Here is a 17,556-nt window from a genome sequence, read left to right as displayed (position 1 = left end):
TGAGATGCACAGACTCTGTGTCTTAACAGGGCTCACAAGGGGTTAGAGTTCTAGAATCTGCAGCTGTGCCTCCATCATAACAGGAGTCAGTCTCAAACTCCAAAAAACTGGACCAATATTTTAAGCCAGACTACAGACATTCTCTGATTATCAACCTAGACAGAAGCCCGAAAAGCCAACAAACTAAGCACCATCTAAAATTTCATCACCCAACAGGTAGGTCAGACAATTTCAGCACAGCAGTAATTTAACAAACTCAGAATGTCCCCCAAATGCTACAGGGTGGGGGTGGGAGTGTGGGCTGAGAATTTTATACCCACATCAACTATCACACATCTATAAATTCAAAGAACAGATCCATTTAAAATGCACAATTAGGAAGTCTATGTCACGTGAGCACAAGAGAACCAAGTCAGCTAACTAAGACATTCACAAGGAAGTTCAGCTTAAAAAAAAAAAAAAGACGGGGAATTGAGAAATTTAATATGCTTAAGCTGGGCTTGGTGGTGCATGTCTTTAATCCCAGCACTTGGGAAGCAGAGGCAGGTGGATCTTTGAGTTCAAGGCCAGCCTGGTGTACATAGTGAGTTCGAGGACAGCCAGGGCTGTTATATAGAGAAACTTTGTCTTGAAAAAACAAACAACAAAACAATACTTTGAACACTTCCCGCTTGTGAGTTATCTTTTAATCAAAGACAAAACTGAGTTCTGGTTAGTGAGATGCACACTGACCTATTGGTGTGTTCACCTCGCTTAGAGTTACAAAGAAGATGGATATGATGAAATTTAGTAAAGGGGGCTAGAAAGGTGGCTCAGTAAAGGTGTTTGCTACCGAGTCTGAGGACCTGAATTCAACCTCTGGAACCCACATGGTGAAGGAGAGAAGTGACTCCTACAGACTGTCCTCTGACCTCCGTATCCACACTATGGCATGTACTTGTCTTCCCTCAATAAATCAATAAAAACACACAGTAAACGATTCACAATAGAATATAGGTCATGGTTATGTAATTGTTCCTCACCATGATCTTTTAGTTTTGAAAAAAACTTAAATTGTAAAATATACCCAAGCCTTTCTTTGTGGGAGAACGGCCATACAACAGGGCACACAGGGCACCTTGTTTTCAAGACTGGCTCCTAGCCACAGGCAGTTGTTACTCTATGGCTCAATAAAAAGTATCTTGCTTGCTCTAAAGAAAGTCAACAGGATGCAAATGTTCTATACATTTTTTAAAAATCCAAAATAGGGAGAAAAAAGGAGGAAGACTCAAGGTTGGGTGGCCATGCCATTTTCCTTATAAGAAGCAACAGCCAAGGAGAGATTCAATAGGTACTGTTTAAAGAGGCTGGAGAGAAAGCTCAGCAGGGAAAGGTGCTTGCTGCCAAGCCCAACATCCTGGGTTCAATCCCCAGCATACACGTGGTGGAAGGAGAGAAATGGTTCTCCACACACTGTCCTCACCCCTGCACACATACACACAAATGTCAATTTTTAAAAAGATAATGAGATAAAAAGATAATGGGTAGTGTACATACCCTTAGAGAAATGAGCCAACACATGGATGGAGGAAGGTGTAAGGAAACAGGAGCATCTCTAATCTGTGCATAGCTTATCCTGGACACTCAGCAGATACCATATAAATGAAACGTTCTCAGGACAAAGAGAAATCAGAGTGGATGACTAAGATGAGAGGTTAAATGTAAACTAGGAGAGACTATTCATTGAGATTGTGCTTTTATCTTTAAAAAATAAACTATGGTAAGAATTCAAGTAAATAAACATTATGCACTGAAATCAAACAGATCTTAAGTCTCTACCGATCAACGAGCTTTTATATAGTTAGAACAGCCATTATGAAGTGGTAGAGTTTCTCACTGGATTTTACACTTTCACTATCACTAGAAAACCCATTAGCTTTAGATTGTCTTTCATTACTCGTGTCTATTACCTCAGTCAGTCCTTGTTTATTACCCAATATTTAGCTTTTCTTGTTCTCTTTTCTACATGTTGTACAGTACCCCACATGTATATTTGTTTACATGTGTATGTATACTATTAGCTAGGGGGGCGGTCTGTGCTTTTTAAAAGGAACAAACATCTGCTTGGAGAAAGGCCATTTCGCAGTGGTGTGCTGTAGGCTGGGGAGCAAGCAGTTTATGTTTTCTGTGGATTCTTTTTACACAAGACAGCCAACTGTTGAGATGGACTGCTACAAATTCTATTCAATGGGGCTGGGGGCAGGTCTGGCTCCAGTTCATCTTGGGTCAATACGAAATAAAAAGACACATTTCAAGGCCTGCCACTTGTGGGTCCTGATTGTAAATAGGAAATGGGTTCCAGAAAGGGTGATCAATACAGTCACAGACTGCCAAGGGATCGCAAGATAGAAAACCATCGAGGATGAAGCACACTCCTTAGTCCCATGCTTTGCGAAGGCCCGAGAGGAGGCAGTGGGTTGAGGAGTCATTGTTCTTTTTTTCCAAAGATGTATTTATTATATATACAGTACTCTGCCTGCATATAACACCTACATGCCAGAAGACGGCACCAGATCTTACTGGTTGTGAGCCATCATGTGGTTGCTGGGAATCGAACTCAGTACCTTTGGAAGAACACACAGTGCTCCTAACCTCTAAGCCATCTCTCTAGCCCCATTATTCTAAGTCTTGACTCCACGAGTATTTAAGGAATTAAAACCACAGTAGCATCACTTACTCTGATTTTACTGAGGGGCAGTCGGTAGATATTTACTTCCTTTAAAATTCCACTTATTAATTGTATGTTTTTAAGTACAAGTGTGGGAGTTGTTTCTTTCCTTCTCATGTAGGAAGCCAGGTGTCAGGCATGGCACCAGGCCCTTTTATCCACTGAGCCACCGTGTCCTGGTTTGGATTTCTTCTGAGCCAATTATTTCAAGTTGGCAGATACTTTTAACTTTACTAATAACCCTGTGAGGGTTTGTCAAGTCTCTCTATGAATTTAGGATGGGAACTTGGGCATCTGGGTAGTAGCCCCAGCATGGCACACTGACTTCTCTACCTGCTGGGTGGGCATGCCACCTCTAGGTTCTCACAAGAAAGGTAAGGAGCTGATGTTAATGACCTACCATCGGCTCTTCTCCTGTTTTCTGCTGCAGGATTTAGATCGGTTCCTCTGAAGAATGGATACAGTGAAGACATCGAGCTGGCTTCACTCCTGGTTTTCTGTGAGATGCGGCCAGTCCTGGTGAGTGCAGGACACTGACAAGTTGGGCAGGGTAGGAATATAATAGAAATGCTCTGAACTAATAAGCTGAAACCCTCCCAAGACAGCTAGGGTTCTGGGATTTGTTTTGTTCTGTCTCAGCATCCTTTCTCAAAGAGTGCTGTAGGATTCTGAGCAGATAATAGTCTACACGGGGGAGGTCCTTGGGAGACGTTCCTCATGGTTACTTGTGACCAGCAGCCTATGTAGATGATGCTTTTCCAGACAAGCTTATCCATTCTGGATCTGTTTCCCACCTGCTGGCCTTGGGTCATTGCTTCAATGAAGTCTTCCTGGTCTGTGTGTGGGAAAGATGGACCCCTGGCTCCCTGGAGTGGTGACTCTATAACTGTCTGAATTAGAGGGACCTTCATTCTATCCTTCTGTTTGCCAGTGTCTTGAAGAGTCCTAGTTTCTCCTTTGACTAACCAGCTTGGCTTACATGTTGTAGTCACTTTTATTACCATGACCAAGTCTTGACACGAAGCACCTTAAGTGAGGAGAGTTTGTTTGGCTCGCAGTTTGAGGTGATAACAGTCCACTGTGGTGGGGAAAGCATGGCGGCTCTATGGTTGGGGGAATTAGGGCAGCTGTTGGGCTCAGGAATCAGGAATCAGAACTAGGCTAAAAACTTCAAGGTGTACTATCAGTGACTCTTTTCCTCCACAGCTTCCCCACCACTAGCTGGGGTCCTCATATTTAAACACATAAGTCTCTGTGGGTCATTTTGCATTCAAATCATAACATGTAGATGTTGCAGGAAGAACTTGGCTTCCCTGAACTAAACTGATACTAAAGAACACCATAAGTTTGCACCTGGCATCTGTTGATGCCATATAGTGAGACTTTGTTTCATTTTTCTTTTATCGAAAATAGATTTTAAAAAATCTATTCTGATCAGTTTTCCTTCCCCCATCCCTCTGAGATCCCCCCACCTTCCCTCCCATCAGAATTCACACCCCTTCTATCTCTTGTTAGAATACAGACATCTAAAGAATAATAAACCAAACCAAAATAAAATAAAAACAAAAACAGGACAAAACAAAGAAACTAAAGAAAAGAGACAAAGAAAAAGCACATGATACATATGTAGAGGCAGAGACACGCGTGTCTTATGTTTGAGATGCACAGGAATCCCCTAAAAACACAAAACTGGAAGGTATGTACACACACACACACACTCTGTATGGTTAAAAAAAATCATATGAGACCAAGAACTTTCAAAGATAGCATTGATTTTGTGTTGACCATCTACTGCAGGACATGGGTCTTCCCTTTGAGAGTATTTGTATCTCTAGTACTACTCCATTGAAGAGAACTATTTTTTTATTTATGAGAGATTATCAATTGGAGACAGCTGCTGGCACCTTATCTGGTGCAGATCCAGGCAGGGCCTGTGCATGCTGCCACGGTTCCTGTGAGTGAATATGTGCGTTGATCTTGTTGTGTTTATAAGGTCTTGTTTCCTTGGTGTCCTCTAGCCTAACTGGCTCTTACAGTCTTTCTACCTCCTCTCCTACAGGGTTCCCTGACCCTGAAGGGAGGGATTTGGGGAAGACATCCCATTTAGGACTGAGTGTTCCGAGGTCTCTTACCTTCTGCACATTATCCAGCTGTGGTTGTGATCTGTTCTCATCTGCTATAGGAGGAGGATTCTTTGATGATGGCTGAGCAAAAGCTGATGTATGAACACAGTACAATGCCACTGGGAGGCATTTTATGGCTATCTTCCTTTAGAAGAACAACATATGGTAGTGGTGGGCTTCCCCTAGGTCTCTGGTCTCCAGTTCTTAGTCACCTAAGCAGTGTTGGAGATGGCTTCACCTCATGCAGTGGGCCTTAACTCAAATCAGATATTGGGTGGTTACTCCCACACGCTGTGCACCACTATTGCCCTAGTGCATCTCGCAGGTTGATTATCATGGTAGACTGAAGACTTTCTATCTGGGTTGGTGTTTACCCTTCTCCTTCGGCAGCAATTCAGAGCACCTTCAAGTATCATGAACATTATTAGTCCATAGGAGTCAGCTTCACTTCTACACTCATGTCCAGTGAGTTGTGGAGAGAAACTAACAGCCTTGACGATTGCCCGGGTTGTTTTCAGGTATCATGGGGTTCCCTTGGCCAACACCTTGATGAGATGTAATCCGTTCTTGGTGCTGGAAGCTTTATCTGGTGATGACAGAAGTGCAGATAGGCCTCCATCTTTCCTGCTATTTGGCAATTTCATTTAGATTGACTTCTGAAATGTACATATTTTAGGAAGTTTCTACTTTGTTTACTATACAACCTCTTACATGGCCCTTAGTTTCAGCCATCCTTTCCCATATCCCCTCTGTCACCTCCTCCTTCCATTTCCATCTGATCCTTCAGCTCCTGCCCCCAATGACTATCTATTCTATTTCCCCCTCCTAGGGAGATGCTATACTCCCCCTATTCCCTTACTCTGTATGTAACCTCTGTGCCTATACAGACTATAACTTGCTTATCAAAGACTTAATAGCTAACAGCCACATATAATGCATACCATAGTTGTCTTTCTGGGTCTAGATCTCACTCAGGATGATTTTTTTTTCTAGCTCCATCCATTTGCCTGCCATTTCCACAATTTCATTTTTTAAATAGCTGATTAATATTCCATTGTGTAAATGTACTATTTTTTTTTATCCATTGATGGACATTTAGGCTGTTTTCAATTTCTGTCTATTATGAAGCAGAAATGAACATGATTGAACAAGTGCTGTTTTCACAATGCCTGGCATGTAGATAATTCATTTTTCCATGATCTTTCATTGTATCAAAAATTAAGAAAGCTCGCCATACGCCAGGAAATGCTATAGTACCCACACTTCCTGTTGGGAAACCTAAAGAAATGGTGGCCATGGGTCCTAGTGTGCTGATGTATTATTGATCTTGCTACTGGATCCTCATTTTGTTTTCTGGTTGGGAACTGTTAGTGTGTGATGTTCTTTTGGATGTAAGAACTAACATTTTGGAAGCTACTTGATTGTCAATTACTGATATAGCTGAGAGCTTTCAAATGGGGCAGGACAGGCAGGGCTGGAGGATGCCTTTAATAGCCATCATGGTAGTTCAGGAAGTGGAAATTGCTGGAAATATAGCCAGGCATGGTGGCACACGCAGTTAACCCCAGCACTCAGCAGGCAGAGGCAGGCCTGTGAGTTAGAGGCCACTCTGGTCTACATAATGACTTCCAGACCAGTCAGGGCTAAAGAGAGAGACTTTGTCTCAATGAATGAATGCATCCATCCTGAACTTGACTCCTAGGCGAGAATACTTAGCTTCCTAGTATGGTAGTTTTTTAAGTATTCATAAAACATAGGGATGAAAGAAGACATAAAAATAGGGAAAGCAAGGCAGGGAGCAGAGAAAGGGGGGGGGGAGAGGTTGGCTAATGACCCAGTTGGCTAAGGGCACCACCGCTCTCTAATATAAGACAGTCTCAGAAGGAGGACACTCTATCTGAAGGGGAGAAATAATAGTTTCTATCTTGAAAAGAATGTTAAACGTTAAACTAAAAAATAATTTTCACTTGAACCTTAAATGAGGCCCCTCTCCAGCCAATTCCGTGTTCTTTCTGTGGCAGAAAGGCCCAAGCACAAGCATTTTTGTAAGTTCCTTCCTGCACTGTGGTTGAGTGAGCAAAGTGCTTAAGGCCTCATGGGTCTTAAAGCTCTCCTATTCAGAATGAATTGTGTACAAGCCAAGTTATCATAAATAAGACCAGGATGCTTAATAAACCTATTAAATTTTTTTTTGATATCATTGTATATATCAAAGCCTCCATGGAGCCTGGGAGATTTGTCACCTATTGAAGTGCCCAAAGGCTTGAGTACCTGAGTTCTGATCTTTGACACATAAAAGCAAGGCATAGCAGTGCTAATCTCTAATGCCAGGGCACAGGGTGGAGAAAAGAGGCTGACTGGGGTGTGCTCAGGCTAGCCAATCAATGAAATCTGAAGACACTAAACATTAACCTCTGGCTTACACTTACACACACACACACACACACACACACACACACACACACACACACGCACACACACACACACACACGTGAATATACCCCAAACACTCCTCAGTATAGATTATATTTAGAGGGAAAAGAAAAATCAGTATTGAGTTCATTTGCTTTCTTCATTTCCTAGGTGTGTGTATTAATTTAGACCAGTCTAAACATATGCACATACATGTATGCATGTGCGCATGTGCCACACATGCATGTGCACAACATCCCCCCCCCTCAACTTTGGCACTGTTCAGATTTGGCATCAGGATATTCTTTGGAGGTTGCTCAGTAGCATCCGTGCCTTTTGTCCACTAGGTGCCAGCAGCACCTACCTCATACAACAGCACAAACTCCCTCCAGGCATTGTCGCACGTCCCTCAGGTGGCATATCCTTCTTTGAGACCCACCGCTTGAAAATGAGATCCTAAGTACCTTTCTATATTAGATTCTGCCATTAAATAGATTGGCCGTAAACCCAGTACTCCTCCAAGTCAGACATTTAGATGGGACCTATTTACCCCGCAGGCTCTCAGGCCCGTCTCCGTGTGGGTTCCCCTTTCACTTATGTCGGAATTATTCGCTTAGGCTCCATTTCCAGGTATGGATCCAGTAGGACCGGATAATTTAGCAGGGTGGGAGAGCTGCAAACCTAAGCCTTGAGAACAAGGGGAGCTAGGAGGCGTAGCTGCGTCAGCCTCCCCGCCCCACAGCCTGCCGCAGGTGTGGGCCTCTTCCCTCTGTTGTCTCTCTGCGCTCATCAAGCCCAGATGCAGGCAGTTCATGGGAAGACCAGGCAGCAAACATGGCTGCAGAAGGCGGCTGGGTAGCACTCTGCAAAGCTGTCGTAAACACCCTCGAACCGTCATAAATAAATGATTAGGAATCGCTGACGGCAGAGGAAACGAGCCTGTTTGAAAGAAAACTGTGCTCAGCTAGCCTTGGCTTCCTCGTTGAGGGATGCCTGGTGTGTTTGGGGACCCCCGCTGTTGTTGAGTGCAGGGGATTAGGGGTGGGAAGGAGGTTCTGAATGGAAAGTCCCCTCTTGCAGGTCTGCTCTTTAAGAGGAGCCTTCTGAGTGTGTGCAAATTTCATCTCAGCGGCTGGCTCCTGAGCCTTTATTTAATTGTACATCTGTCACCTGGTTCGGTACCACTCCCAGCTGCCAGTTGGCATTTCTGTCCGTGCTGGGATAAAGGCCTCTCTGAGGCTGCGCAGGCCAACGTGCGGCGGGCTAGGCTTCCTCCTGGATGTCCAGGGGTCCAGCCTTGCTTGATTTGTCACTGTAACCTCTGGAAGTGAGGGCCAGGGATTGGACTGATCCATCAAGAGTCCTGAAGGAATTTTTCTTATGAAGTATGTGTTGAAATAAAGCATAAAGCCTCAGGAAATCTGTCAATAAATAATCTCAATCTCTTCCGAGAGGCGGCCATTTACATATGCCACAGTTACTTTACCCAGCCTCAGTCCCTTACCGAGTTTGCCAAATACATGTTTTTTAAGGAGTATTTTAGCACTGTTTATTACCGGCTATATTTAATTTGGGGAGCAGGGTGAAAATGAGGAAGGTAAAAAACCAACAACAACAATAAAACAAGACCGCAACAGCCTGTTAATAGCTTGTCTCCTTTGCTGTGTCTTTTTTTCCCCCCCACACGTGATATTCATGAAGTTGAATTCACACGTGTGCCCTTTCCCGCCTCTGCTGATGGCTGGAAGCAGCTCTCGTCTGGGGTGTGATTTTTCAAAGCCCTCAAAGCTTTGTTTCGTCAGCTACGGGTCCCTCAGTCACTTAGCTCTCTACTTTAGTTGGTGGCAGGGATTTTTTTTTTCTTTGTTGACTTTGTAAATAGTAAAGGTCTTCGCATAACTTTTTTTTTTTTGATTAAAAATATTCCCTGTGGCTAGATACTTGGCAGTGGACTAAGAGAAAGAACAAAAGGCATGGCCTTTGCTTTAGGGCCACGGTTCTCAACCTGTAGGGTGTGACCCCTTTTGGAGTCAAATGACCTTTTCACAGGAGCTGCATATCAGATATTTGTGTTATGATTCATAGCAGTAGCAAAATTATAGTTATGAAATAGCGACAAAAGCAATTCTATGGTTGGAAGGGTCAGCACAACACGAGGAGCCGTATTAAAGGGTCGCAGCGTTGGGAAGGCTGAGAGCCACTGATTTAGGGGAAATGTCTTCTGAAAGTCAGGGGTGGGTTTTAGGTCAGCATGTGAGAGGCAGTCCTGACACTTAGTGGAAGGGGTCTTTGCTCAGGTGACCCGCTTTTGGAAAATGCCGGGCAGAACAGAGTATGGCCGCTTACACACACCCTCACGGGTACCTGGCAGGGATATCTGAGAAAAACGGCTTCCCTAGTAGCCTGGTTTGGGTTAGACCGTGCTTTGCTCTGGGCTGGTAGGAGCAAGGGACAAGAGGCAGTGAGGTCCAAGGAAAGGCCAGCTTGGTGGCTTTCCAGCCCAGTGGAAGTATGCATTCTTTGGAGAAAAAGCTATGATTCATTGGTGGCTTTGAAAATCACGGAAGAACAGAGGAATAAAAATGCTTAGAGCCACCTGTGTGGCAGGGCGTATGTATAAATCCAGAGTGCCAAGCACCGAGCGAGTCTGGGAGCTTTGAGCTTGGGAATGATTTTCTTCCACTGGGGAGCGAGGGACCTGAAGACAGAGTGAGATCCTTCTCGGGCCTTACCAGCTAGAGTTGGGCCATGTCGGCTCCAGAGAGAGAGAGTCTGCTCTGCTTGTCTCCCCAGATCCAATAATGTGGCACACATACTCCATCAGACAAAGCCCCACGCTGCAATGAAAGAAAGTGGCACGCACACCAAGGGGAAGAAAGGCCACTGTGCAGCTGGACTGGACAGTGGGCAGAGTGGGGATACAGGATGGAATTCACAGGCTCTCTGGGAGCCACCTAGTGGAGCCCAGGGAGAGGGTGCCAAAACTGGAAACAAAAGGGGACTCTGACCACTTCTATAATGAAAATGTCTGTGAGTTTGAGGCTAGCCTGCTCTACAGAGCTAGTTCCAGGCCAGCCGAGGCTATACAAGAAACCCTGTCTCAAAATGAAATAAAAGAAAGAAATTTTCAATTTAAAGGAAGATACCTATTTTTACGACAAGAGTGCCAAACTACTTCAGAATCCAGAACACCACCGTCAGACTTGGAAACTGTTAGGAAGTGACAGGCTTGGGCCATTCATCAGGCAGTTAGCAGAGGGAAAATCTCTCTAGATTCACTTGATTCTGCGGGATGAATAGAAGACGGCTGGCACAGCCAAATGAAATATATTAAACTCGGAGGCTAAAGAACCAGTTGTCCAAACACACTAGCATATGTATAAGGTGAAGTCTACTACTGGCCCTGCCCTTATTAGCACCAAAACTGAACAACTGAACATGCCACCTGCAGACTAACACAAGGGGTGAATGCAGTGTGCAGTCACCCACCTGTCAGGACAGTAACAATGCATGTGGGGCTGAGGAGATGGCTCCATTGGGAAAGTGCCTCAGTTTGGATCCCAGTACCCATGTAAAAGCCAGGCTACTTGGGACACACATCTGTAACCCCACTGTCCTCTGGGAAAAGAGAGAGGACAGGCAGATCCTTGGAGCTCATTGGCCAGACAGACTGACTTATTAAGCTCCAAGACAGGGTCTCTCTATGTAGCCATGGCTGTCCTAGACTTGCATTGTGGACCAGGCTGGCCTCGAACTCACAGAGATCCACTTGCCTCTGCCACCCGAGTGCTGGGATTAAGCCACGCCTGGCACAAGCTCCAGGTTTTGTGAGAAACCTGGTCTCAAAAAAATAAGGTGGCCATGCATGGTGGTACATACTTTTAGTCTTAGCACTGGGCAGGAAGAGGCGGGTAGACGTGTGAGTTTGAGACCCAGTTGTGTCTACACAGCGAGTTCCAAGCCAGTCAGGGCTACATAGTGAGACCCTGACTCAATCATAGATGAAGAAGTCAAGATGGAAGAAGACACCTGACATGGACCTTCGGCTTCTGTGCACACACCCACAGATGCATTTCTGGGTTTACAAGAACTTTACCTAAAGCAAACCCCTAGGTAGCCCCCCAAGTATAAATGACCCATCTAGATGGCATGAGCCCTATAAGGGCAGCAAGGAGGAAATAACCACGAGAAACTTCAAAACCATGGTAGTCAACGAAGGGAGGAGTCAGACCAGGAATTAGAAAGTATGGCGACCTCAACCACATGGATAAAGACTTCCTATTAGCTGGGCAACTGGGCTGGACTCTCATTAGGGAATGGATCCAGCAGTATAGGGTGTTCAGGGAACCTAAGACCAAACCACAGAAGGCAGAATTTAGACCACTGGAAATGGATGGAAGAGTACTGGGGAAAACAGCGATGTAAAACTAAAGTACTAAAGACAGCCAGGGGAGCGGTACATGTCTGTAGTCCCAGTTATGCAGCAGGCTGAGGGGAGGGTTGCCTGAGCCTCTCAGTTTAAACCAAGCTTGAGCCACACACATCGAGACTCTGAGAAACAAAGTATTATAAAGCATCAAGAGGATGACATGTAGTCATCAAAAAATGCTTAGTTTCCAAAGGACGCGACAGTGGGCAGTTTGTGTAGTAAAAAGCTTCAAATTCAGGGTAAAGGCAATTCTTTTGAGATTGTTGAGACACTTGGAAGGTAAAGATGTTTGTTTCAAAGCCCGATGACGTGGGTTCAACCCCCGGGACCCACAGGGTGGGAAGAGAGAACGTATTCTGCTAGATTGTTCTCTGGCCCCCATGTTTGCACCGTGGCACATCTCCTGCCCCCATGTAAATAAATGTAAAAATGCAATAATACGTTTTGCGGTCAGGGTGAGCCAGTGCAGACAAAAACAAGCCCACAGTAACTGGACTTTAGAAACAAACCTTTGCATTCTGCAAGGGGATAAAAATCTCAACGTCACTGTCTCGGGAACTTTATGAACTTGATTGTGTCCTGGGTCAGGAAGAAAACCTGCTTGTACCTTTAAACACCATGGTCCCCCTGAGTCATTATTTGCCTATGGCACCAGAACGCTGGACAGGTGCTGAGTCTGCTTGGTATTTGAAGATAACTCTCGGGACTGTAGAGTTGCTCAGCAGTTAAGAGCGCTGGCTGCTCACAAAGGACTTGGCTTTTTTTTCCCCCCAAGACAGGGTTTCTCTGTGTAGCCTTGACTGTCCTGGACTCTATTTGTAGACCAGGCTGGCCTCGAACTCACAGAGATCTGCCTGGCTTTGCGTCCCGAGTGCTGGGATTAACGGCATGCACCACTTTGATCCCCTAGCACACACAGGACAGCTCACAACTGCCTGAAACTCCAGTCCAGGGGCTCCAAGATCCTCTCCTCAGTTCCACGGGCACCAGATGGCACACTATGCACAGACACACACAATAAAAATAAACTCCCAAAGAGAACACCCCAGAGAAGCCAAAATGACTTTGAAATTACTAATATATGCCACACCCATGCAGGCAAGCCTTACTTTCTCATGCTTTGTATATGTTGAGAATTTTGAAAACTGAGGGTTTGGGGCAACCTTACCTAGAGCCCTCTGTGCAGCCTTTACCTGGCACCTTATCCTGCCTGAATGCACTTCAGTGTTCCAGCGTGTGGAGGGTTATTACAGCCACCATGGAGATCTGTGATCTTACTGCTGTGACTGTTGGGGCACTACAGGCTGCTCCCGTGTGAGACACTGAACTGATAAATGTGTATGGTCAGTACCTGCTCTCTGCATCTCCTCTAGCCTCCCTGTCTGCCCCCCCTTCCCCCCCCCCCACAATTACGAGCCTCAGTTAATAAAATGTCCCAGTGACAGGAAGACTCACACATCTGTCCCTTTAAATCAAAGCAAGAAAGGGCTTAGCTCAGTGAGGAAGGGGTGTTGAGAGTGGAGACAGGGCAGAAGTCAGGCCTCTGCACATCAGCTGATCTGAACGCCAGGGAAAGGCTCTTGCGTGGGAGGGGGGGGGGAGGGAGGGAGGGAGAGGGAAGCTACTCTCATAAGCACAGGCGATGAGATACCTTATTTCAATATGGAGAAAGCGCCAGTGGTCTGAAGATAAAGGAGACCAAGGTAGCCTCAGCATTCAATTAAGCAAAGGCCTGAGTCTCCACAATTATGTGAAGGATGAGGAAGGCAAAAAAGCTACAGAAGGGGCGGGGGGGGGGGGGGGGGAAGACTGAGTCAGCAGGGTGGCTCCTAGCCTTTAAGGAAGGCAGCATCTCCAGAGCATCTCGGTTGGGAGATGAAGAGAGGGTGCTGATGCGGAGGTTGCCGTGGCTTATCCAGAAGAGCCAGCCAGCGCTGCTGACCCTGGATGAAGGAGGCTTGTCGGGTACAGTCTCAGCGTAGATGAAATCTCCTCTTGGAAGCGATGGTGTTCTGTAGCTATAGAGAGACGTCAACGCTAAGCTTGAAAAGACAGTCTGCCTTGGGTTAGGAGCTAAAACGTAGCTGGCGGCTGCATGTGAAGAAGAGCTAGTTTACCATTCTAAAAAAAAAAATCCTAGGGCCCCGAGGATTATCTTAAATCCACTCTGTGCTCTGTGCTTGGGTGACAGCACATCCATTTATGACATGATTTACGGAAGCATTTAAGCCCCACCATTGAGACCTCAAAAGGAGAAAGTCCCTTTCCAAGTACTGCTGTGCAACTGATGGTAAGCTGGTCGGTCACCCAAGGGCCTTTTGGAGACGGAGGACAAGATTAAAATGTTTTCGTGCCTGCAGATGATGCAACATGCTTTCTGCTCCCCACATAGCAAGGAGCAATTTTGACTTTTGAAGCTTATTATTTAGGAAATGCATCTGGTAAAGCTGAGGCCGCTTTTTCCTTCCCATGGAGAACTTTCTGGAAAGGATTTGCTTTTTTTTTTTTTTTTAAAGAAGCCATTTAGAATGCTGGTGATTCTTGGGAGGTCAACAGGCAGCTTGTAATAAATTGATTCCTACCCCTGTGCATGTCGGGTGCCAGAAGACCCAACCTCAGCCAAACACTACAGCACTGGTTCTCAACCATCCCAACGCTGCGACCCTTTAACACAGTTCCTCACGTTGTGGTGACCCCCAACCATAAACTTATTTTTGTTGCTATTTCATAAATATAATCTTACCGCTGTTATGAAACATAATGTGAATGTGTTTTCCAATGGTCTTAAGTGACGCCCCCCCAAAGGGTCAAACCACTGCACTATAGTCAAATGCTAACACTGGGATGCAGCTGTGTATGGATGAGCCAAGAAAGAGCAACTCTAGAGAAGATGCTGTGTGCGTTAGTGAGAAGCCAGCAGACAAACAGAACTGTAGTGGCGAGGAGACTCCAACTTTGATGGGAGTTCCATTGGGTACCAAAGCACTCGCTCCTCATCCACCCCACATGTCTAACTATTCACAGACGTGCAACACAATTATGAGTGTGCGTCCACGTGACAGCAGATACCTGTCGAGGCTAGACCATCGTGTTGGGTCACCTGGAGCGGGCTGTGATCTCTCCAGTTCCAACCTTGGTTTTTGAGGCAGGGTCTCTCACTGGCATGGAGCTTACTAACTAGGGGAGGCTGGCCGGCCAGTGAGCCTCCCCAGAGCCGATAGGAAGTTTGCAGCACTCTTCTCACAGGCTCTGGGGGTCATCTTCATGCCTACAACCCAAGCTCTGCATTGACCGAGCATCTCCCACTTAAGCCCATCGAATAATAGCCAAATTGTCCACTCTCACAAACTCTGTCTTCACTGTGAACATATTAATCTGCACAGATACCCATGAATGTAGGTAGGGCAAATTTAACTCAGAAGCGCGTGGTGCCCTTGGGTTTCAGGGTTCCGTAGTAAAGCGACATTTGAGAGAACAAGGGATATAGCAGCGACCCCTAGCGTCTGCTGTGGGAAATGACAGCGAAGCAGGGGCTGGAGTCAACAGCAGAGGCTCCAACTTTGGAAGCTCTATACACTGGCTTAGCAGAAGTCACCTTCGGTTAAGGAGCAGCCCCGGTTGCAGAACAGCTCTGGCCTCCGTTCCCACGGGCACGCACACCTGAGACCCTAGGTGTGGTTCCCTACACTGGCTCGGAAGATGTCACTCACAGGGTTGTTCCCTGCGTCTTCCCTCTCCTCCCCGCCCCCCCCCCCCCGCCCCGCCCCAGGAGAGCGAAGAGGAACTCTACTCCTCCTGTCGCCAACTGCGGAAGCGGCAAGAAGAACTCAACAACCAGCTCTTCCTGTACGACACACACCAGAACCTGCGCGGAGCCAACCGCGACGCCCTGGTGAAGGAGTTCAACGTAAATGAGAATCAGCTGCAGCTGTATCAGGAGAAGTGCAACCGGAGGTGGGCGTCATCATCCCATCCCCCCCTCGTCCTCTCCCCTCCCCTCTCCCCCACCAAGTCCTAGAGCTTCCAGGAGCGACCTCAGCCCCTGGGGGCTTCCTTTAGGCTAAGGCCTCAAGCTCCTGCACGGGACATTTCAGTCTAACAGTTAAGTGGTGAGCGCCAACTGTTTGCTTCCGCTGTGCTGGGGATCAAGCCTGGGGCCTCGTCCGCGGCTAGGCAAGCACTCGACTATTACGCCACCGTGACCACTGACTTTCAAGCTGTCCTTATTGAGTGGTCGGCTGTTGTTGTAGATAGACTAATTATGTATTATTATTCTAGTAACTGTAAATAATGCCATAAACTACTACAGGAACAGTTTTCTTTAACCAGCTAGTTCCCCAATGACTGACAAAGAGAGACTATGGTTGAATTTTAAGCTATAAGCACTATGCCGGGAAGACTCTGAGCTACTTTAATCCTAGTACCTCTAAACCCACATAAAACCCAATCACTTGCCAATTTGATGACTCCAGGGATGGCTTCTGCTCCAACAGTCTGTTCCTACAGCCACATGGAGCTCCACGTAGCCAGCTAGTCTCCCATCATCCACGGACATCATCCTCCCCCTTTATCTCCGGACAAAAAGACTTTTCTCATTCCCCTTCCCAGGGTTCCCCTCTCCCTACCAGGAAGTACCGCCTTCCACTTCCTGTCCTTCTGCTCAGCTGATTGGCCAATCAGCTCTTTAGTGATAGCTGCTATATCCACAGGAGACATTCCTCCACTAGGCTAAGTGGTTCAGATATGAGGAGAATTCTCCCCAGGGCAGGCTTCTGGTTGTGTCCTAGCCATGGAGTGGATGGGAGAGGCAGCCAGTGGGGCCCCATGTTCCCAGACCAAGCATCAAATGAGCTAACCTTCAAAGAACACTGCATGAGCTCCGCAGCCCTGGTTTGTTCTCACTGGATGCTTGTTTCCCAACGAGGAAGTGGAGATTCCTCGGGTCTCAGGTGTGCTAGGAGCCTAGAGGCTTCTTTGCTCAGCCTCAAGGGACCTGCTGGGTACGGTGGAAAATACCCTCTATCTAACTGCCCATCTGTTTTGTTTCAGGTTGAGAGAGAAGAGAGTCAGCAACAGCAGGTTCTACTCCTAGAAGCTCGCTGTGTGTATGTGTGTGTGTGTGTGTGTGTGTGTGTGTGTGTGTGTGTGTGTGTGCGCGCACGCGCATGTATGCCAGGGTGGTATGTGTATGCGTGTGCGAATGTGTGTCCGGGTGGTCTGTGTGTCTGTGCATGCATTCATTGATCCGTGCATGTCTATACTGGAGTGCATCTGGGTTTGGGAGAGCCTTGTAATCAGCCAGATCATCTGTGACAGCCACCGTCCTCTCTCCGAGCCACTCACCGCACAGATGACATTTCTGAAGATGCCCTTTTGGGTAGGAGGAGTGGGGACATTTCCTGCTTTTGTCCCCCCACCTTGGACCACTCTCTTAACTTATACTCCTGATAGAGGATCCCCAAACTGTGCGCCTCATGTTTGTCCTGTGTTCTCGGCCTCATTGAATAAAGACAACAGTTTCAAGCCGTTAGGCGGTCTATACCTGATCTGTAAGCAAACAGGAATTCTGTGGTGAGCAAGATTCTGCCGATGACCCAGGAAATTGGCTTCCACAGAAGATGAGCTAGGACACGGGGAACTAATTCATTAGATTGAAAAAAGGATTTCAGCTAGGACGCAAACGATTCTACAATTAAGACCAAGGTATTCCACAGGACCCCTACAGCATCTGGTCAGGGGCTCAGTTCAATGTGTATTAACTGCCACCGACATTGTCTGGTGGGAGGCTACAGCCAAGGTCCTGGGGCCATTTATATGCAAAGTCCTCTGGGTTATCCAACACACTGGCGCATCATCTATCTAGTTAAGCTTTGATACTATTGAGG

At 46.5% G+C, this 17,556-nt stretch overlaps 1 protein-coding gene across 2 annotated transcripts in view; it reads left to right on the top strand.

The window, feature by feature from the left end:
- PLCG2 (phospholipase C gamma 2) overlaps positions 1 to 17,199 on the top strand; it is a 135,076-nt gene extending 117,877 nt beyond the window's left edge. For both annotated transcript variants that reach the window (XM_084755245.1, XM_084755246.1), the window contains exons 31-33: positions 3,138 to 3,226; positions 15,441 to 15,625; positions 16,721 to 17,199. In XM_084755245.1, coding sequence (XP_084611371.1) covers positions 3,138 to 3,226; positions 15,441 to 15,625; positions 16,721 to 16,763 — 317 coding nt within the window. In that variant the 3' untranslated portion in view covers positions 16,764 to 17,199. The remainder of the gene's footprint in view (positions 1 to 3,137; positions 3,227 to 15,440; positions 15,626 to 16,720) is intronic.
- The last annotated feature ends 357 nt before the right edge of the window (positions 17,200 to 17,556 follow it).

Source organism: Acomys minous, assembly GCF_964271855.1.
Source record: "Acomys minous genome assembly, chromosome: 14".
In the NCBI taxonomy this organism is placed as follows: Eukaryota; Metazoa; Chordata; class Mammalia; order Rodentia; family Muridae; genus Acomys; species Acomys minous.
This window is presented reverse-complemented; position numbering and strand designations above follow the sequence as displayed.